A 22,697-nucleotide genomic window follows, 5' to 3' on the forward strand; every position below is an offset into this window, starting at 1 on the left:
GTGCAGGAGTTCACTGGAAACAAAGATGATTGATAACAACAGTTCATTAGTAAAATTGTTTAGTGATATGAGAACACTTAGAAAAGCCAATTAAAATTAAGAATCTTTGAGGTTGGAGTTTAATTTTCTGAGTTCACATTTGACAAAAATGCTTTTAAAAGTCTCTTCTCAGTGCACAGGTGTTTTGCTTCATGCACAGTTTTATGATTCAACCAGTTCAAACTGTTTTAAAAAGATATGTATAGAACTTACTTAAAATGACCATAGTAAAACTCCCTACCTGATGAATTTGTCGTATGAGAACCAAATATCCATTTGAACAGAATCCAGTAAAAAGTTCAATCTGTTGGATATATAAGATGGAATGCAGCAGCAGGGCCCTGAAATGAAAATAGCTTATGTAATCAGTAGAATATAAATGGCAACAGCGTCCTGTACTCCCTTTTATGATGGTGGAAAGAGAAGGAATTCAGTGGGCAGCCATATGACCAAGTCCTGCATGACTGAGAAGCTTACATTTTTGCATTGTGCTGTAGCACAGAAACTTGTGTATCCAGGAGGAGGTAAATTGTTCCACTGCCTTGTGACTAGAAACTGTGTCTGAGGGGGAAAAAAGCAGAATAAAGAGCCATTATTTTAGCATAGGCATAAAAATCTGTACGACTGCTGGAAGCATTAATTAACAAAATATTTTCTCATAATGGCCCTAATGTCCTTCTGAAAATAGAGTGGGGAAGCTGTTTGAAATAAAAACTGCATATAAGGCTGGGCGGTTTACAGTTTAAAGCACTGCCTATGCAGACAAAAACACAAGGATCATGCCTGGAAATGCAAGGCATGTGAGGATCAATTATTCAAGGTTTAAATGCAAGGAAAGATTTTAAGCCATTTTATTCAATGTGTGATCCTTTCATCATGAATGTGTGATCCACATACTGTTGCCAGTATGGGTGGCCTTTATTAGAATCTGGTTGGAGTCCAGTCTGTGTTACTGCATGAAATGAGTTTGATGGTGTCAAGTCAATCCCCTGTGAATGATAATCCAGATTATAAAACTGCTGTAAATGATTCAGCATGATTTAGTATTATTTTCAGCTAGTGCCCAGGAGAGGCCAGGACTGAGCTAGCATTAAGAATGAATTGTACACGCTGCCTACTCTTATATAACTAAGGGTTGAGGTCACAGACAACCATTGTAAGAAAGTAACCACAGCAGCCTTTTGCTGTGTAGAGCACTTGCCTTCATAGAGGATGGTTTTGAACAGGGTTATAAACATATTTGTATTTCAGTTCTAAAAGTGTTTTGTGTTTTCTTGCAAAATTTGCACCTGATTCTGCAAGGTACCAATGACTTCCAGCAAGGTGCAACCCTCACCTTCAATAGTAATTAAGGACACTCAACACAGAGCAGGAAGTGCTCAGCACATTACAGATTCAGGCCTCTTGTTACTAAGTGGCTAGGAATAGAACATGTCTGTTTCTTGTCAACAGTTCAGTTGCCAACTCGGGCTAGGTGGCCACTATAGTTTGCTAATTTTGATTGTTTCTTCTTTAAAGCAGCAGTAAGGCACCCCTTTCAACCTCAACAAGTTGATTTTGTGTAATTGTTTGATCGATGAGTACATTCTCATTAGTTTTTAGCATCCTCCTGGTAAAGATGAGCAGATCTTTTGTTGTTCGGTTGGTTTGTTTTTTGTACGCTGGCTGGTAAATTGTCATGTGATTTAAAAAGGATGCATTAAAGGGCGCTAATGTGTAATACTTCAGAACAGGGGATGGGCCAAAGCAAAGCAGATAACATGGAAGCAAAAGCCCGTAGGCAAAGCTGAGAACTGTAAAACACAGACTTTACCTTGCAAAGCTTCTACTTCAGTTTTTAGCAGCTTCTTTGGATCTTGCCTGTTGTTGCAGAGGTCATCTAAGGTGGCAGCAGATAACCCAGCTCTTGGGAATAAATGCATTTGTATCTGGTCAATTACAAGTGGCTATTCTTAGTATGCAGATAGAGTTAATTTAAATAAGCAGGTCCTGTGTGTGTAATGGACTTGGCTGTTCAATCCAGCCTACCTTTTTGGTACCATTCTCACTCATATATGGAAACTATCTTGAGCACTCTTTTCATTAAAGCATTTTCTTGCACTTCTGAGGGAGGAAAAATCATTGCAAATGAGCAGCTACATTAAACATGGCTGATTCCTGCTTGCTGCGCTATTCATCTTCCTGTACTCAGAACACTTTTGCAAACTTAGGCTGAGTTTCTAACAAAACTGCACTGGGTGTAGTAGTCAAGTTTATGGTTTGACCGTTTGGGCTGGAAACTGTCTGAAATTTGGTGGCTTCATTTGCTTGGGGGGAGGCAAATCTGATAAAACTTGGTGGGTTTTGTTTTGTGTTGTTGGAACTGAAACTGCCAAGCATTGCTTAGTACACAGAGGGGCTGGTGTATGTGAAGAGGAGTCTGTGTCTGTAAGGAAGTGTGTTGTCGTCTTAGTGTTGTTATTTTAGCTGTGTGATAAGATGGGAAGTAATATTTTTGTTCGTGCAAAGCGTTAGCTAGAATTCCACACCAGTGGCAAGTGTATGTGGTGGCAGGCCTTGCATTGTAGTAGTGTTAATACTTTTTATTTCTAGTTCTTAATGGTTATACTGCCTGTCAAAGTAGGGACATTTTCCTTCTTTTAGAGAATTATTTTCCTCTTTTAGGATTGAACATCCCTCATAGGCCAGCACCAGCGTAACCATTTATGCTCCAAACAAGTAGGCTTTAAGAAATGGAAAACCCTGTGTTTCTGTTTCCAGTGCTTTCTGCACTCCTATTTACAAGTAAATTCCATGAAAAACCCACACAAACAGAGTTTATCTTGTTAACCTCTCTCTTCCCACACTCCCATGCCAAAGGCCATTGTTGTCAGTAAAAGGTCAAACAATACAGTGTACAGTATGTCATTAAGGTTTTAGAAATGCCCAAGAAGCAAGACTATGCTGTGTTTTATACAGCATTTGGGAAGGGATTAATATTCTGTACTAACCCCAATCTTTAATAGTGAAGAGCAAAACAAAAAAGTTTCCTCCTCCCCCTGCCTCCCGCCCCCACTGCCCCACAACTTATATGTAAATACAGCTTGTCACGCTGTATGAATTTGCTCTCTTTTTTCCAAACTCCATCCACTGTACCACACGGTTATCTACAGACAACATGTCTGCTATTTGCAGTTTTTCAAAGGGTCAAAGTCTTTCAAAGTTTAATTGTTAATGTACAGACCAAAGGATCAAAAGTAGGAACCGCATTCACACAGATGGGGCAAACGCTGGGAGAAGAGCTGTGAAGTTACACCAATGCAATGCTGCTGTCAATGCTGCTGTAATTAGGGTGACCAAATGTCCTGATTTTATAGGGACCGTCCCGATTTTTGGGTCTTTTTGGGTCTTTTTCCTGTTACCCCCCATCCCCGTCCCGATTTTTCACACTTCTGTCTGATCACCCTCGCTGTAATTGTGAGCAAAAAAGAGCAATATGCAGTTTTAGTGACTAGCTCTGAGGAAAGTGAGTGAGTTTTCTCTATCCACATCTAGTCTTCACTGACCTGTTTTATGAAATGCCCCCAGTGTGGATTCGGTAAGTGTGCTATGCAAAAAACTGACCTTTGACTGAGCCTAGATTAGCACTGCTCCAACTGGTCTGAAGGGGAGCTCTCCTCTACATCACCAGCTCCAGTCAGGTGAGCTGAACAGGATAGTTGTCTGACCCAGTTCCTCCTGCAGCAAGTAGAAGGAGTCCTCTATATTTAAAGGTGTAGTACACAGAATAAAGAATAGCAGCATCTTTCAGTCACATAACTATGGTATGTACACCACAATAATGAAACTCAGTACATGTCCAGCCACTGGGTGAGGAACTTTGATAACTAGTTAAATCCATTCATGTCAAATCCATTATGTCTGTCTGACTTTTTGTGGACATAGCAAACAGAAGTCTGGTCTTAACAGAAATTATCTCACAAAGAAATTCCCATTATATAGGAGCAGGATCTCTCTCCCTTTCTAGGTTCTCACAGTGACTCTAAAGAATATAAAATAAATAATATAGGATGAAGATTGGCTAGAGGACACCCAATGAAAATTTTAAAAAATTATTGATCTGGGTTTGGGGGAAAACTTAGTGGGAGTGGAATGGAAGGGGGGGAAGGTTTGTAGTTCCAAACTATTTAGTGTTGAAAGGCACTAGTTTAATCCATGAGCACTGCATTTCTATCCACACCCAGTTTGCACACTGATTTCAATAGCTGGATAACAGAGCAAAATGTGTATTACTGATATTATTTGTCAAGAGTGACCTGCCTTCCTCTCAACGCTGTGTAAGGTTCTGTACATATGTAGGACCAAACGAGCGCTGCTTTGAAGGGCATGCAATTTAGACTTGTGCATTCTAATTCTGCTTTCTCTGTTTTGCCATCCAGTCCTTCTTTCTTTGTAATGTTTTTAGTTTTGTATCATTATATTTAAGATATTTCTTTGAAAATTGTAGGCATTATTTTTATGCTCATTTTTGACAAATTGTGATGGGATTTCTTTAAGAAAATTGTGTTTAAAATGTGTAACAATTGCAGCTGTAAAATTAATTTCATTTGTATTTAGTCAGGTGTGGGCACTGACAGTCAAACAATATTTAGCAAGATAAGTGAGGGTTCAAAAATAATTATGGGTTTCTGTTGTCTTCCATACTTTACTCCATTGTTTAACTTAACATGTAGGCTATTGCTAGTTTCGCTATAGCAAGGTCTCTCATTTTGTCTGCTGCTGTTTCTACAGTGCTGAGTCAGTAGCTACAACATAACTTTTTTTCTTTCTTAGGGTACAAACAGTCTGAAAAACAGCTTTATCAGCACACGAAATAGTAGAACTTGTTGTCAATAGCAGCTCTTAATCAAGTGGGTCCTGACAGAATAGTAGTGTGTCAGTCAAACCTTATTTTTTAATATATGAGAATATCTGTTTTTATTACTAGATGTAGTAAAAACAGAGATGCTCCATATATTTATAGGATTTGTGTGCCATAGGTAACTGCAGTATAATCTGCCTCTTTCACAAATTCAGCTCCTACTTGGAAAATTCCCCTCTTTAAGGGTGAGAAATATTTCACTCTGTCTGCTTGGCTCTACATGATATCTTCCTACCTCATGCTAATACTACTCATACCGAATTGTTCTAATTATAAAGATGCCAGTTCTGTGAATTTGGATTTTAAACTGCTTTTTCATTATACCATGTATTGAGATTCCCAAAAAATTTCACTGAGGAGTTAATAGCAGACTTAAAGAGGTTATAGGCCTGTGTTTTATCCACTAAACCACCTAGTCCACACCTGGAATTGTGCCAAGGAGTACATCTGCTATATATCTCAATGAACAAACTATTCTATTCTGTAAGATTGGTATCAGCAGGGTCCTCTGTTTCCAACCATGCACATTTGCTCTGAGTCATGAAATTAATTAATTGAAAAAAAATTATTCTAAAATAGAGCAGCAGTTCTGATTTACTAGATTTCTGTGCATTTGCAAATATTTTTCCTCCTGTGGCTAGAGATATATTAACAGTTTTTGTTTCAATAGATGAACTAATGTTTTAAACAGTGATATCAAGAATTAAATACTTGTAAAGATTCTTGCATATTCTGTCATATTTATTTAGATTTATAATATGCACCTCTTGGTGCACCCACTGTATCTACTGTACTTGCCTCCTACCTTATGTACCAAGCAACCTTTTCTCGCTTTATACTGAATCAGCACTTCTTGAATGATCACACTCTGGCATGTTATGCTTCCATAAATGATGCTGGAGCGCTGGAGAGGGCCTGATCCTGCTCTCATTAATTTCAGTGTGAGCAGGACTCAGCCCTTAAACTGTGTTTTTGGATGGTTTTAGAATAAGAAGTGGTATCTCTAGAAATAGGGCTGACTTTTAGTTCATTTTACACAGGAGTTTTTTTGTTGAAATTGATCAACTGGCTATCTGCCTGGCTGGCACCCAGATATTTTGTACTAGGTGCATTATCTCCATTAATACAAAAAAAAAATTAGGCTCAGGTCATAGTCGGGATTGATGGACCTGGGTAGGTTCACAGGGTCATTAACGATTTGGAGAAAACCACAGATGTATGGGAAACTTTTTGAAGTTAAAAATCAATTGAAGTTTCGTGCCTAACTCCCCTTCATACCTTTGAAAATCTCCTACTGATGCATTTTGTCTTCAATGAATAGCATCTTCAAACACAAGTCCTATTGAAGTCGGTGGGCTATTTGTGGAATCAGGCACTATTCAGTGTGAGACAGCCTCAGAATTTGGCCCACAGGAAGGGGAGACTCCTACTCTCACTGGCATCAGTGAGACTCCCATTGACTTCAGCTGGAAAAGGGTAGGATCAGATCCTATGTGTGTGTATATTCTATTTCTCCTTGTACGTACATTATCCATATAATACGATGGAATCCTGTGAAAGAATGATCACACTCCTCACTCTCCCCATCATGTTAATCTATATGAGTGGAATTTCAGAATGACCAGAGCTGGATCCTCAGGTCCTTACTTACTTATTTTTGTGTTGCTGAATGTTTTTTCCTTGTATCCAGAGCTTTGTATCTTGTGTGTTTGTAATTTTATGTACACATATAATCTATTATGATAAACAAAAAATGAGCTCTGTAGGGCCTGATTCTGTTAATTCCTTTAACTTCAGTTGACTTAAATAGTTCAATATCTGTAGTAAACTGAACTATATGAGTATTAATATTACAGCACATGAAAATATGGGAGTTGCCATAGTGGGGGGATCAGTGCTAATGAGGCCAATTCAATTCGGGTGGAAGTAGCCTATTCTCAACAGTTGAAAATCAATATGAGTTTTTCTATCTATATGAGTATTGCTGCTCTTTACCAGATAATTTGTGCTTTGTATGTCTAATACGTATGTTGATTAGTGTTTTTTTTATACTAGGAAGGTATTTATTTTACCATATGCCAGGTCTCTTGCAGATTAGTCTACTTGTATGCAGTTTTTTAGACCTATGGGGCAAGATTTTCAAAGGAGCCTCAACCTAACCTATACTTAGGCATCTCTGCTTGTGTGTGTTTCTTGAGTAGACTTGCGGACTTGGGCGAGAGGATTTACACATGTGATGGCCACCATCTTGGCTGACATATTGGGGATTGAACCAAAGACTTCCAGAGTTAAAAAGCATGAGTCAAGCCTCTCTAGTTGAGGTCAAAACAGACTCATATAACAGATCTCTGTAAAAGGTCTGATGGGGACCTGTGACACACTAACTAGTAGATTACGTATGCATAATGTCCTGTTGTCTAAATGGGTTTTGCATGTGTATATTTTATCATCTCTGTAGGTTACTGTGTTAAAAATTGTGTTTGCCCATGGAGAGTTGTACAAACACAAGTGGAGACAGTGTTTTCAAAATGTCTTCAGGATTAATGGAGAACCTGATCATCCGGTTATTGTCTGAAACCATACACCCTGTGAATGCCCCTGCATACAATGTTATGTGTTTGTGTTTTTAAAGATGATGGTTGTGGAGAGGATTATCTTTTCTCTGTTTACTTTATTAATCCAATTAAAATATTCAAGACTAGGAAGTATTTTTCCGGTATTATGATCCCATTAGTTAAACAAAAGAGGTTATAAGTGCAGAAAGAAAACAGGCTACAGTGGAAGCTTTGTAAATAACATACAATAACTATCAGTCTGCTCTGAAATGTGACTAAAAGTGGCAACATCTTACTCAGCAGATCTGCTCCCTATCTATTCCATTAGCTCTGTTGATATTAGGGATATAAATATACTTTTACTACTTTTTTTACGTGCGGTAGTACTGCAGAGCCAACAAAGTTAAAGGAAAAGGAGCTGGATTCAATTCTGACTCATGCATCATCTATCGAATTGTTAATTAAAGGCCAAAGTCTGCTCTATGATGTATGAACAGAACTTCCACTAAAACCAATTAATGTTGAACCTGTGTATCTCAAGGCCAAATTTGCAGGACCAAAATCTGACCTCACTGAAGGCAGTGCAGTTGCACAGATGTAAGTGAGACCAGAATATGATCTGCCGGACCTTTCTGTTTCATGATGCTACGTGAGCCAGAAAGAATTCTGACTGATATTCATATTTCAGGATTTGTTCACCGGTTGGCAGTTTGAAAATGATCATTTTGTTAGGTGAGAAAATTGGATTGGGAGTGAGACATAACAATAAACATGGAACCCCAAGATGCCATCTGTACATAGTCACTTTTCAAAGAAGAACGGCACCTTAAGAACATTTTGTTTTTTACTGGAGAAGCATATTGTCTCATTAATATTTTCAGGATTCTGCGAAAGAGAAGGCGAGGCATGTGATTTCATGCATAATCACCAGTTACTGCGTTGTATATTCTGCAGTTCTTTCGTAAAGATGCCAGTAATGAAAGCAAGGGACTCAATATGAGAAACAACTTTTTGTTAGGGAGGCAGGCTTTCTAGAATAGATACTGAAGCAGCGAAGAACTGAAAGTGGTTTTTGAGAAGTGTTGACCTCCTTTCGTGCCACTTACTGTGAATTAAAGCTGTGAATGAGAACTAGTTTGGGCATGTGGTACAGCACATACAGCAACTGCTGCCAAGGAAAAAGATTTGTGTTTCTAAGGAAATGCAACAAAAGAAAATGGTTTAAAAGCCAGTAGCTGTCACAGTGTAAAAGTATCTATGTTCAGATAGGGAAAAAAAAAAGCTGAAATAGGTAATTTTATACACAGGTTGCAGTATGCTCTTATTCCGATAATGCAAAGTTCAAAAGCAAACAACTGTAAGCGTGCAGGGTTTAGCACATCTCGTACCATTATAGCTTTCAAAGTCAAACTGGATAAAATCAGTTGTGACCTGCTCTATGCATGTGATTGCACCATGACTTGACTGTTGTTTGTCGTTCCTTTGGGAGTTATTAGTAACAGCGAACTGCCATATGAAAGGGATATATTTAAGGCAAGGAAACTGGGTTTTTATGGCTACTTGGAAATCCTTTCTTAGCAAACCAAAAGGGAAAAATTGTCAGCACTCCAAACCCAATGCTGCCAAACACTGTCAATTTCCACTACATTACGGTTATAAATATCTGGGGACACGAAGCCAGTTTACATACACTCAGTGATTTGTAGCAAGGATGTTATGAGAACTGGTCATGCAATAAAGTGTCATTAAAGGACAAAAACCGTAGGCAGAATGTGAAGGAAAATTACTTCTATATTTATACAGTGCCTTTAACTCCTTTTTCTCCCTTCAGTTGGAAAGGGAACCACCTGTCTCTGTTGCTTATGTCAGACTGCTCCGTGGAGACATGAGGCTGTTGGAAAGCACATGATATAGTACATATTTACACCAAGCCTATATCTGATTGAGATTCGGCTTTGAGACCTGTGAGTTGACTAGTTTCTTCATCATACCTTTATGCATTAAATATGTGTTTGAACTCACTTGAAAGCTGTGTGATCTTATGATAGATGCATTTACGTAATAGTTAAATGACTGATCATGTGCTCTCCAATTCCTTTTCCATGCAAATCTTGAGGAAATTGAATAATATCTTATGCAGTGAAATGTCCTCAATAACAAATTACTGTTTAAAATAACCAATATTTGTATGTATATCAATTGCCTAGAAGATATTTTTGTCTGCTATTTGCATGATATGGAAAAGACTTTCACTAACAAGCGTTTTAAGCTACTTGGTGTTGTTTTCCCTTTGGAATGATCAGAAGTGTGCATATTTGGGGATGTATTTTCTGTCTCACTTTTTTAAGCCAGCCAAGTATCTAATTTGTGGAAGAAGAGAAGAGTCTGAAATAGTAACAGGACTCAAGCTTGAACTAGCAAATCTTTGAGCAGTTCTAGGAATCCTTATTCAGTAGCAACTGGTAAAAACGAAGGGCTACATTATGCCCTTGGATTCACCATTCAGCTCTCACTCAAGGCAGTGAGAGCCAAATGGGAACGTCTGACTGCAAAATTTGGCCCTAAGAATTGTAATGTTCTCTTGTAAAGACACAACCTGTAATCAATGGGAGTTTTGTGTGCACAGGGACATCAAAATCCAGCCCTTAGGGAAACACTGGCAGAGGGTCATCCAAAGCTCTCTGTGCCACAGAATCACTGGTGCACCTCTACACAACAAGTTGAGTGAAGCAGTTTCGCGTGGAGAATTTTGAACCTATTGTGCACTAGAGAAGTGCTGACTCAGGGCAACCTTGAGGTGGGCTGGGTGAAAGGCCAGTGGACCTATGGATACATGAACCCTCACACAGCGAGCACAGAAGAACTCTGGACAATTTTTAGCCGTAGTGTACTGCAGCCAAGTGGCCCATCCCACAATTGGGGAGCGACCTTCTTTTCACTCTGAGCAGCTTCATATGGCCTGATTGTCAGAATTTGATAGAATCATAGAATCATAGACTATCAGGGTTGGAAGGGACCTCAGGAGGTCATCTAGTCTAACCCCCTTCTCAAAGCAGAATCAATCTCCAGACAGATTGTTGCCCCAAATCCCCCTTTGTATAGGAGTCAGGAATTTCATCCTTATTGGCTACATTCTACCACCCTTACTCATGATGGGGTTGCCTCAGTGATTTTGTTGGGACTGCTTGCTGAATCAGATACTACTCAATGTGAGTAAATGTGGCACAATCTGGTCCTGTGGCTTTGGCAGAAGGGCCATGTGCATTAGTAGAAGAAAGGACTGGAATGAGGCCTGTAGGTGGGATTTTCAAAAGCACCTAAATCACTTAGGAGCAAAAATGCTTTTGAAAATCCATGGGACTTATTCTCCTAAGTGACTTAAGCGCTTTTGAAAATCCCTTGCTATGGGTCAATGCCTAGGGCTTGGCTCTTGGGGTCACATGATGAGACAAAAATCTCCACTTCCATTTTTAAAAGTTTGTATCTAGCCATCATGGCTGCCAAGAAATGCATGAAAATATGAATTTATAGCCCCAAATTGCCCTAATTCATCCCTGATAGCCTGTGCTTCTCTGTCATCTCCTAGAGCACAAAAGTTAGGGCTGGAAAGGAGCTCCTGGATCATCTGTTCCAGGGGTCTCAAACTCAATTTACCTTAGGGCCAATGCCAGTCCTCAAATCCTCCCAGTGGGCCAAGTCACTCATGCCAACCAGAACCCACTACCCAAAAAACTCCGCCCCCCACCTGCCTAAAGCTCTAGGATGGAGTTTGGGTGGGGGAGGAGGTCTTGGATAGGGGATTGGGGTGCAGACTCTGGGAGGGAGTTTGGGTGCAGAAGAGGTGAGAGGTTGGGCTCTGGGAGGGAGTTTGGGTAGGGGAGGGGGTGTATGTGCTGGCTCTGGGATGGAGTTTGGGGCTGGGGGGTGGGGAGGGGTTGCAGGCTCTGGGTGGGGGTTTGGGGGCTGGAGGAGTATGGGGAGAGGGTGCAGTTTCTGGTAGCGGGTTGAGCATTGAGTGCTTAACTGGGGCTCCAAGGCAGGGCAGGCCGGGGGGCCTCCATGCACTTCTGCCCCCAGGCACCCCCCCACAGCATCCCATTGGCCACAGGGGTGCTTGAGGTGGGGGCAGCGTGCAGAGGCACAGCCCTGCCCCTGGACTGCAGGGAGGGGCCAGCAGCCACTGGAGCGAGCAGGCAGACGCTGCTCAGCTCCGCTGCACAGCTGGAGCCCCTGGAGGGGAGTGCCTGGGGGCAGCAAGTGGGGCCAAGGGAGAGACCCGGACCCAAAACTGCTGGAGCCCCACAGGCCATATTGGGGAGGCTTGCGGGCCGCAGATGGCCCGTGGGCCGGGAGTTTGAGACCCCTGATCTATTCCATTCCCATATGTTAGCGCAGAAATCTCTTGTCTACTAAACCCCTCAGTGATGTAATATATGATTGATATTAATTAGGTTTTTGCAAAGTACTTAAACTGAACCAGAAATAAATGTATTGCCATATATTAACATTTTATTGGTTGAGAAGAAGAATAGGATGAAGGCACCTATGTGAAATCCAAAGTACAAGCTTCAGATTGAATTAATGCCAGCAGTGCCTTGAGATTAATTTGGTTACTATGGGTACAGCATAAGAAATAGTATACCATAATGTAACTATGTTTACTGATTCATTTCTGGCATTAAAAACTAAAGCCACATTATATATATGCAACAACAGTCTTTTTTCTCTGGAAGAAGAAGGCGGGTACTTTTTAGTAATTAAAGTGAATGTTGCCCTCTGAAAAGTGCCAGTGCTCTACTGGAAGAAAGGCTGTTATTCCCCTTCAGGATCTGGCCCATCACATGTAGCAGAGTGTGATATACCAAATGAGAACTGAGAAAAAAATGTTATCATCCTAGGAAGTTTCCAGTCTTCTACAGCTTCTTGTTAAGTTTCTTTTGTAACGTGATGACCTCAGTTTTATATGCCATTCAAATGTATTGGTCAAATGTCACTTTCTAACATCATGTTTCTTCGTATCTCATCAGTATGTAAGAGATGGAACAAGTTTTGCATCTTAAGATGTTGAGAGCTGGGTAATAATAAAATAATGCAATGAAAGTACCATATATTCAGAAAGCAATTATTTTAAAGGGTTTCAGTTTTGACATGCTTAGATTAAGTATGAAGCTTTTGTTTCATACACTTGCTGTCAAGAATGTTGTTAAATACTGATACCACCTCCTAAGAGAACAACTTTTAAATTCCAAAATGCAAAGGATAAGCACTAAATATTTTGGTAGATATATTATGCCATAATGTCTACTGTGTTGTTCTTAATACAAAGCGCAGTAGGGCTTAATTAAAAAGTGATTGTACAATCTATCACAAACCTGCATTAGGGATATGGATGCCAAGAAAATTAAGTTGTATAGGTGGTGATAATGAAATCGATTTTTTATTGAATAGTTTTTATTTCTATGGCTTTGTTTTCTGTTCTTGCCTCTTTGTCAACAGTTAAGACATTCTCCATCCAAACTCTTTGAAAGAGCTAATTTGAGTCTGTTGCTTCGTTTGCATGTTTATGACCCATGTAAGTTATTTTTTTCATTTTTGATCTGTTAAAAATCTTGATAAACTTTTGACTCAGAGAATCAGTGCAGAAGAGTATGACAATAAACAAAGAAAAGCAAGGCCTTCAGATCTTGTTTTTGCTAGTTCCTTCAAAGGAATATGCAGGTAACTACCAGCACAAAGTTTATTTTGATTTCATGGGGTAAGCAAAATTCACAGAAAAACTAAAAGGCACCAGGTACAACCTGAGATATTACTTCACTGACTTACCTCATGATAAGTAATGGTCTGGCATGAAAACGTGATAAACAGAGAGCAGTAATGAAGATGAAACTATACTTCTTGTAGTGCAAGAGACAGTGAGGAATGTAAAATGAAAGTAAGAGTCTACAAAAGCTAGGCCAGATTTATCTCTGGTGTAACTCCATCAACTTAAATTCCATTGATTTTTCAATTCCATTGGCGCTCCAGTCATTGGAATTACACCAGGGATAAATTTGACCCTTTCTGCTAAAGCCAAGCACAGTTATTATATACAAAACAAAATGTAAGGGAATAGTCATTGTGCGCTCTGCCATGTAATAATTCCTCACCAAATAGTAAGTCAATCAGGGTTGAATTTGCTATTTGAGAAGTGACATTATTAAATATTTAGAAATGGATCTGAAGCAAAGTAAACAATAAAACAATAATGATTTGAATACATCCTTTCTTCTTTCCTCTCTCCCTTTTATACTTCAAAAAAGTTGGTGTTTGCAAAATACAGAGCTGCGCTTTCCTAAGCAGAACTCTGGGATCCGCCAGCACAGCTTCATTTTCATATCTTAGGTTCGCATGTTCAGTTTTGCCATAGTGTCCATTATGCTGTGAACTCAAACAGCACAACAAAGAGGAAATACTGCTTTAAATGATCTTGCTGCTCATCCTGAGTCCATATATTGCAATGCACTGCACATCGCAGCTAGCAACTCCTGTCGTGCTTTGGCGCAATATGCAACGTGGGATAATGTAATAGAGAAGACAAACACAGCACAAGGCACTGAAAGCCATAAGAAGCACAGAAAGCTTACGTTTCTGGTATGCAGCAGTACAGATATTTGAAAGGTTAGGTTCTGTCTATTTTTAGCATTGGGACTGATCTAAAAATGAGGGTGATGTGAAAATTACATGTCTCTCTCCTAGTTTGTCAGAGATTTTGAACAAAATGTATAAAAGATACTGCTCTCTAAATCAGATGAGATTTTTTGAAGTAAAGCTATGCCTTTTATTTAGAAGAGAACCTTTTATATCCATGATTAAAATACCTTTACTGTCTGTTTCACTGTCAGATGAGCATTTTTAGACTTTAGCAAAATTAAAGAAATATGACTTTCCCACTTATTGTTTGGGAAGATTTATTCCCTTGTGTAAATGACTTTTTAAAAAAAATTGGTAAGGCATTTTCTCTGGTGCAAAATAAATCTGAAGATAAATTATCTGTACTGGTTAATATCCCCTATCATTAAAATGGCTAAATGAAAATCAAACATGTTGTTATTTAGTGCCTTCATCCCTTTCATGGGAGACAAAATTGAACATGTATATTGGGCAAGAATTGCCAGCTATGCTACAATTTATAGCGCTGTCTGGGGCTCGGATTAACCTTTACCATGTGTTTCCCCCACCCTATCCTAAAACTGTCAGCACTCTATCCCTAAAGTATATGTCTCCGGTGAGATTTGCACACTCCCATTCAGCTTTAAAAGAAAATCTGCAAACAATGTAATATTATCTTGAGCTGGAGCACAAACACTTTTCCATTTCTTTGTAAACAGGATTGCACATGAGAATGAAACAGCTGGAGATATACATTCACAAACCCCCTGGGGATGCTTCTTAGTCATTTCTCCATTGTATGCAGTTTTGGTTTAATAAATTGGTAATAATATTATGATTAAGTGCTCTCTGGTTTTGGTTTGCTTGCCTTTTTTTTTTTTACGTGCAGAATCTACTTGAAATTCATAAATTAAAATAAATTTCAAATTAAGCAGCTTCCTATTTTTGGTTGGTTCTTTTTTGGTGGGAGAGGAAGGGTAAATCTGTCAACATAAGTGAAAGACTGATGCTACAGCCAAGTCAAGGGTTTGGTGCAGGCAGTGTTTCTGGTCATGCATCTCAGTCCTGATCTGCTGTTCCAGGTGTGGAGTTTTATTAAGCAGGGAGGGCAAATATTGCTCAATTGTGTCAACTTGCCTAGGAGCTTTGTAGTGAGGAAGATATTCACTAGGGACAAACATGAGACCAGCAAATTCATTTTACTTGTTGCCTGACATAGATTTGAACTTTAAATGGGTCTCCCTTATGGCTCATAATTTTGGCATTGAAATGATGAAAGAGCAGGCATATAGAAGAGCTTTCAGGATAGGGCTGGTACATATTTAGTAAAGAAATAGCAGACATTAACCTATTATGGACATAGTCAGTGTTATGTGCCTGAGGGAAGAGGACATTATAACAATACTAAACTTAGTAGGAACAAAGAATTTCCCAGATGAGGTAGTAAAGGCTAATGCAATATCAGTTATGGAACATTGCTATCTTCCCATTTCATTCAGGGAGAAAACTCTGAAATATAGGAGGTTGATCCACATCAAAATGAAATAGGGAAGAGTTTTCTGGAAACGTTTCTGCTCTGAATTCTCTTGTCGCCATCTCCAGTGATAGGGCCTGATCGAAAGCCCACTGAAGTCAATGGAAAGACTCCCCTTCACTTTAGTGGGTTTTGGATCAAGCCTATGGTAACAATTTTCAACACGGCCTTTCTAACTGCCTCTTTTCAACTTACTGCACATCACTTTCCCCAAAAAATGTCTGGATGCATGGTTTGGATAAGGTAGAAACCAAACAAAAAAAAATTGACCTGAACTTGAATCACATCTTTTAGAGCATTGAAAATGTGTGGTCAACTTTCCTCCCATTGTATTTCATTTCTCTACACTGTCCTTTGGCCCTAGTTTTAAGGTAGACATGCCAAAATAGTGAACCAAACCTCACTAGGGGTGAGTGAACCACAGAAGGTTTGGAGTTTTCATTTGTTTGAGTAAAGACCCAAAAGTTGACATGCTCACCTGAAGGTTAATTAAATGATCAGAATGATTTGAGTCTTGCGCATTTGGCCGTTCGGATTAATTGTGCTGATCAAAGAACAAGGTTTGAAAGAATACTTAGACTTTCAAATGCTATCAGTTGGACACCTGGAAACTTTTGAAGATTCATCCAGCACGTTTATATATTGCAAACTGTAATGCAAGGAGAGTTCTGGCTAAAAAATAACATTTAGGCTCAGTTATGGCTGACAGGAACAACTCTGGGTAAGGGTTCACGTGAAGCTGCTCCTCCAGGAGACATTGTTCCTAAGTGAGGATCTGTTGGCCCATGCAGAGAGTGGACTGCGCCTTGACCTGACTCCTCCTGGCTGATCTCTGCCCTTTTTGACATATCTTATGCCTGCAGGAGCATGAGGCAAGACCATTCTCTGCACTTATGGTCATTCAGAGACTAAGCTGGTGCCAGCTACTGAATGGGATAAACTTCTTGTACCCTTTCCACGCTCTTTCCTTCCCCATACTTGCTTGCTTGGAAGTGAGGCACAACCTGGCCCTTTATATGGTGCAAAATCAGATTTTTTAATTCCCATTGTTTTTGTACATTTTATTTTCCTTTGTGTTCATAAAAAACACATCTGTGCCCCATATTACAACAATTAGGACAAATGACTAACATTTATTTCCACCTTATACTTTGTTTTAATATAAAAAAATGCCAAGAGCAAGGCCCAAGAAAAAAGGCTGACTCAGTTCCACAGAGCTCTGTCTGAGGAAGTTTTATTTGAACATGAGAGATGTGTTGGTAAGGCTGTCTGTCATCTCTAGTTTATTAAAAAAATTGCTAGGAGGCACTAAAGCTGTCCACTGCCTTTCCCTCTGTTCCTTCACTCAAAGGTGCTTCATTCACGTTGACTTTCCTATAGCTGTTTTGTGTAAAACAAGATTTGATTTTAGAGCATTTAAAGATTAGTGTTCTTTTCAGTACTGTACTGTGTACACTCCAATCAATCCATTTTTCCAGCCATTTTACAGAACTGATGAAGTTAGAAAGCTATGTGATGTTCCCCCCCGCATTAGATACAGTAATGCTTTGAAGTGGAGTGGGTAGGGAAGGATGTCATGCTTGCCTGTAGCAATGGGAACTCCCCAACATTTTGGTTTGTGCTTGGAGATCCCAACCCCATGAGCAAATGACCACACTGCAAAGCCATCTCCAAAACTGAGTCGAATTGGCACCCCTATCAGCAGAATGGTCAAAGATTGAATGGCCACGGAGCCTGAGCTGTCCTTTGTAGTCCAGAGTTTAGGTGCATCTTTGGAATGTTATGAAGAAGCTTCCTCTGCTATCACCCATCCTGTAGATATACCAGGGACTCAATTTCCATGGTTTTTAAACTCATCACTACCTTTGCATACAACATTTTTTTTAAGGAAACAAAAATTTGCATAACTGTATGCATCCTATACAATACTCTTTCCCTATAAGTACTACCTGTAGAAGGCATCATTTCTCAAATGTTATGTCAGCTGTATATGAACATATGTCACATAGAATCAGTGAAAATGGCACCATGACAGTTCAAATATGTGTCATCTCAGGAGAGAAGAAAATACATACTCCTATAATGGTTTATTAGAGAGGTTTAGCCAAGTCCTCGTAGACTAGTTCAAATGCACCCTGAGCGCACCAGGGACTCTTTCATGTGCAATCATGCAAAACTTAAAATGATGCCCATTTTTTGGCTGAATGGGTGGATTTTGGCTCTTTAGGTGACATTTATGAAAATGGTGTTATGCTCCCCTTTAGAAATGTATAGAGTTAATTTGCCTTAAGGTATGTCTACACTACCCACTGGATCGTGATTGATCTATTGGGGTAGTGATTGATCTATTGGGGATCGATGTATTGCGTCGATTCTAGAACTTCACCAGGGTGAGAGGCGGAAGCAGAATCAATGGGGGAGCGGTGGCTGTCAATCCCACGCCCCAAGGATGCGAAGTAAGTCAATCTAAGTCGATCTAAGATACGTTGACTTCAGCTGCTCTATTCTCATAGCTGAAGTTGCATATCAGATTGATCCCCTCCCCTCCCCCAGTGTATATCAGGCCTTAGAGAGCAACCCATCTAAAATAGATTTAATATTGTTAATAGTCATATATGTTAGTATTTACAGTACCAAGCACCAATAGTGTGCACAGCATTGTACAGATACAGAGGGAGTCAGAGTCCTTGCCCAAAAGAGTTTACTCTTAATATACCTTAAGAGTACTTTAGGTGAGACTGTTAGAACATTCTTAGCTCCTAAAAAATTGCCCCAGGGTTACACCTAGTATGCTCCATTTGATACCAGATACTGAGGTTACCCTACTTAGGCTCTTCTCCGAACAAGTCAGAAAAATATTGATCATTGTTAATGAAAAACAATGGAAGACGTTTCTAGAAGTTTCTATGAGAGCTTAAGGGAAATAAAGTTATGACTGATGCTAATAAGTGTACCCAGGAGAATCTGGATGGGATTTTCCAAAGAGTTAGGAGCACAAGTATTATCCCTTAGGTGCGTTTGGAAATCCCACTTCTAGAACTGTTGCCTGGCTGTTTCTTGTGTTGGAAGAGCAATTGCACACATGGAAAAGTGCAATAACAGTAAAGTGTTCAGCCTGCTGTATGGAATTGGTGCTTTTGAACAATTGGGGCCAGACTGAGTGGGAATGCAATTGAAGAGCTTGCAAGACACTAGCCCCTAGTGCCCACAGTCAGTCTCTGCATGCTTCCTAGAGACTTAAGAAAAATGGATTTTTTTAAAGGGGGGGGGAATTAAAGAAAGAGAGAGAAAAATAACTTGGTGATTCCCATCCCATTGCTATAACAAAGAGGTACCAACAGCAATCTGTGGTCCCAGTCCTGCAGCAGACTCTTTGCAGAAGTTTCCTGTGCTGGTATAGAGCACCACTGACTATAATGGAGCTCTGCTCAGGTGTAAGAGTCTGCTCATGTGCAACAAGTTGCGAAACTGGAGTTTTTCTTCCTTACTAGCAGGAAGTATCTGGTTGTTGTTTTTGTTTTGTTTCCCCTAAATCTGCTTTCAACCACTTATAAAGATTTCTGTAGGAAACTGACTCCTTTATGTGGTTGAGCCTCCCAAAACTGAAAAATTCTAAGCTCACAGGTGTGATATAAAAAAATGGGTACATTTCTTTAGAGATTAGTCTTTCTTTAAAACAGTGATACCGGAATGAAAGACATTGGGCAGTCTAATTAGTTTGAAAAGTCTACTTGTAATGAGTGTGTCCTCAGAAACTGCCTATGAAACACATTTGTTCAGCTTTTAGCATTTATGAAGCATTAGGGGTGAAAGTCACTGAAACTGGCACAGGAAGGTGTAATAATCCAGGTTCCTTCGGGGAGAGTAGTTTTAACTTCTACTGTCAGCATCCAGTAGAGGCTGCGTCTTCATGTGTGAAGGCTGAACAATCATATGAACCCATCTTTTACTTTGGAGTAGCCTCCATAAGCTACCCACCTGTTGGAAGGCAGTTTGTGGCCATTGCCTGCTTCTTTGATAGATGTGGCCCTGCCATCGCTCTTTTCTCTGTGTGAACAATAGGAGACTCTGATCCCATAATTGAAAACCCTCTGTCTACACAATTGCTTATGATCACCTCAAAACTATTTTCCATCATGATATACCATTGTAACTTTGTTTTGCATTACATATATGGTTGGTTACAAACCATGTTTAAGGACATTGATAAAAGATACCTAATGGGCAAGTTCATGGTAAAATTTGAGCTAGACAGTTCTTTAAAAGGTAAGCCATGATTGACTGAGAACCCTTGTTTAAACCGTGTGATCTGGAACTGTGTTGGAAAAATGGTTTTCAAGTACAGTTTGGTCAGAACATTCCTTGACATCCATTCTGGAAAATTGTTGCTGCAAGAATAGGTCAAGCCAAAGTGTGGATGGGCCATAAGTAAAGCTCTAGAGGCCCCTATACTGTTATTAGTTGTTGCTGGTACTATCCACTACGTGCTAGGAAAGTTCTCCCATCTCTAAAGCTTGTATGAAATCACCACAAAGGTTACAGTTTGTGTTTATCAGTTAATTTGCTAATTTGAAGCAAAAGCAGTGAAGTGGAGTTGTAGAAAATAGAAACAACACAAGCAGGTCAAAATATCCAAAACAGCAATATAAAATGTTCCAGTGTAAATACATTTCTATAAAAGGTGTGAATGGAACTTAAAAAAAATGATGGATTCTGTACAGTCAATGAACACAATTATGAGTAGGTATTGAAGGAGAATATTCCATCAAGCATGGATCCACTGATAATAATTAATAAGAATCTACTCCACTTCAGTCAGTCGGGTGCCCAACATTATTTCACAGTTGACTGTTCTGAGGTTAGAGGTAATGACCTTTGCCCCAGATCTTAATAATTTGCTGCAGTTTTATCATTAAATCAGCATATAATTGGGAAGGAAATTAGTTTTTTTTCATGGTGAGAGCCAAGTAATACCGTTAATTTAATCATTTGTAGGAAAAGGCTTTCTGTAGTCACAGGGTATTTTGTTGTGGTTTTTTAAATTAAGTAAAGTAAAAACAGTGTCATTTTTTGTCATACATGTTTGATGAAAATATGACAGTGTGATGTGATTTGCAACTTAAACACAAGCAGGGAAATCTGTACTTTTTTTCAAATCCAGCAACGATAAATTGTCAAATAAGTCAGGTGTTTTCCTGTGACTTGTTACAATTTTTGAAATGCATTTAGTATCTGAAAAATAACCTCTTGCAGCCTCTTTTTGTCTTTTCTCTCAGCAAAAACTCTGTAGCTTGATAATAACTACATTCATGTAGCATTTAGAATAATCAAGTTTGCAAATAACTTAACAGTGAAAACTAATATATCATAGCAAGGAGAATGACCAATGATGGTTTTGTGACTATAACTAGCAGGACATCATGACTCATATCTAGCATTTATATTTTGCAAACTAGACTTTTAAATCCAGCTAATTAAAAAGACAAAAGACACAACTTTTTTTTAGAATGAAAAGGCAGGTGGAAATGGTTAAACAAGACCTTTATTTTTTTCTGTTGTGGGAAATGTTCTGCAGTTATGTTTGGTACCTTCAGTTTGTTATGTATTCAGTGTGTAGTGTCATCATAAACCAGTTGCACCTGCAGCAGCTCCCATTGTCTCAGAGAAAGAGCTGTAAAAGGCTTAAAGAAGAAACACTTCTGTTAATAGCATGTCGTGTTTTCACATGACAACAAGAGCATTCTTGTTTTTAAACGGAAAATGCACAGCCCAGGTCAGTGAGGTTGGAATACAGTGTTTATACAAAAATTCACCCTGAGGCAGCACTAAGGAAATACTACTTATGTGAAAATGCAGACAGGAATCTGAGCAGTTATGGGCAGGACTACAATAGTTGTATTTAATAACACTGTTTTCCAGGATGCCTGCATGAGAAATGGAAACGATTAGAGAAGAGCTGAAAAAAGAAATTGGTATTTCAGTGGGAGCAGGATCAGGCCCCTTGTTTGTAGCAGATGCTAAATAAGTAAAGTAATGTGTTTGCATTCATGTTTGCAGCCTCACTGTGAGGTACAATCTGTGTAGATACCTTTGCTTGTAAAAAAAAAAAAAAAAAGAAAAACAGAAAAGCTCCCGTGGTTATTGACCAGAAGTTTCTGATATACCACAATTTAAAAAAAATACTCCACTAGATATAAAATGACTAGTAAAAATTAATCATGCAGTAACTTTTTACACACCTCTCTAATAGCATTTCCAAATTAAACAGCACTAGTTAGCGAGCCCTAAGTAGCCCACTTAGAATCAAGGTATTCAAAAAACACGTTTTAACTCATATTAGAGTTACTTCACTTTTGTCTTTGTAATAAATACAGCTTTGTCTGTTTGTTTTGGAAAAAAAGAAATTAAAAAAAGATTGTAGGGGATTTTAGTTATATGGCAACAGCACAATTTAGGGGGTGTGGCATTAAAATCTGATTTTAATCACAGTGTGGTGCTGAAGACTCAAAGGTCTGAGTGGTTTTTAAAAAGATTTACTTCACTTAAGCCTAGGTCTGCCTCTGACTAGTGACGTCACTAGTTTTAGCAGCAGCACAAGAAGGCTGGGTGAGTGACAGCCCAGCCTACTTTTTAAATAGCTTTGTCATGTGACTGGGAACAGTAGTAAGACAGGTGCCTTCAGTTCACTCTCAGTAAGGGTCTAGTTGCCTGCATGAGTGTATGCTCTGTGTGAGACTGTGGATTGTAGTTTAAAAGCTATACTGCTGTCATTCAGGAGCTGGATGGCGTGGGACATGTGCAACCAGGACTCTGTATGGAGTGATATAGAGGTGAGCTTTGCATTATGAACAGTGTGAGAATTGTCTTGTGTGCCACCCTTCTGGAGGTAATTTTTTTTAAATGTAATAATTATAAAAGTATACTAGATATTATATGTTGGAAAGAAGTCTTATCTGAACCCCAGTAACTTTACTAATTTAAGGTTACTCTATGATGCCTTGAGCAAATCAAAGCTTAGCTG

General features: G+C 39.2%; 1 protein-coding gene across 3 annotated transcripts in view; it reads left to right on the top strand.

The window, feature by feature from the left end:
- PPARGC1A (PPARG coactivator 1 alpha) overlaps positions 1–22,697 on the top strand; it is a 506,418-nt gene that overhangs the window by 411,986 nt on the left and 71,735 nt on the right. The window contains exon 1 of one of the 3 annotated variants that reach the window (XM_050947557.1): positions 22,377–22,506. The exons of the other annotated variants lie outside the window; for them this stretch is intronic. Coding sequence (XP_050803514.1) covers positions 22,459–22,506 — 48 coding nt within the window. The 5' untranslated portion in view covers positions 22,377–22,458. Of the gene's footprint in view, positions 1–22,376; positions 22,507–22,697 lie in introns of those variants that run through there. 3 annotated transcript variants of the gene reach the window in all.

Source organism: Gopherus flavomarginatus, chromosome 3 (genome assembly GCF_025201925.1).
Source record: "Gopherus flavomarginatus isolate rGopFla2 chromosome 3, rGopFla2.mat.asm, whole genome shotgun sequence".
NCBI lineage: Eukaryota > Metazoa > Chordata > Testudines > Testudinidae > Gopherus > Gopherus flavomarginatus.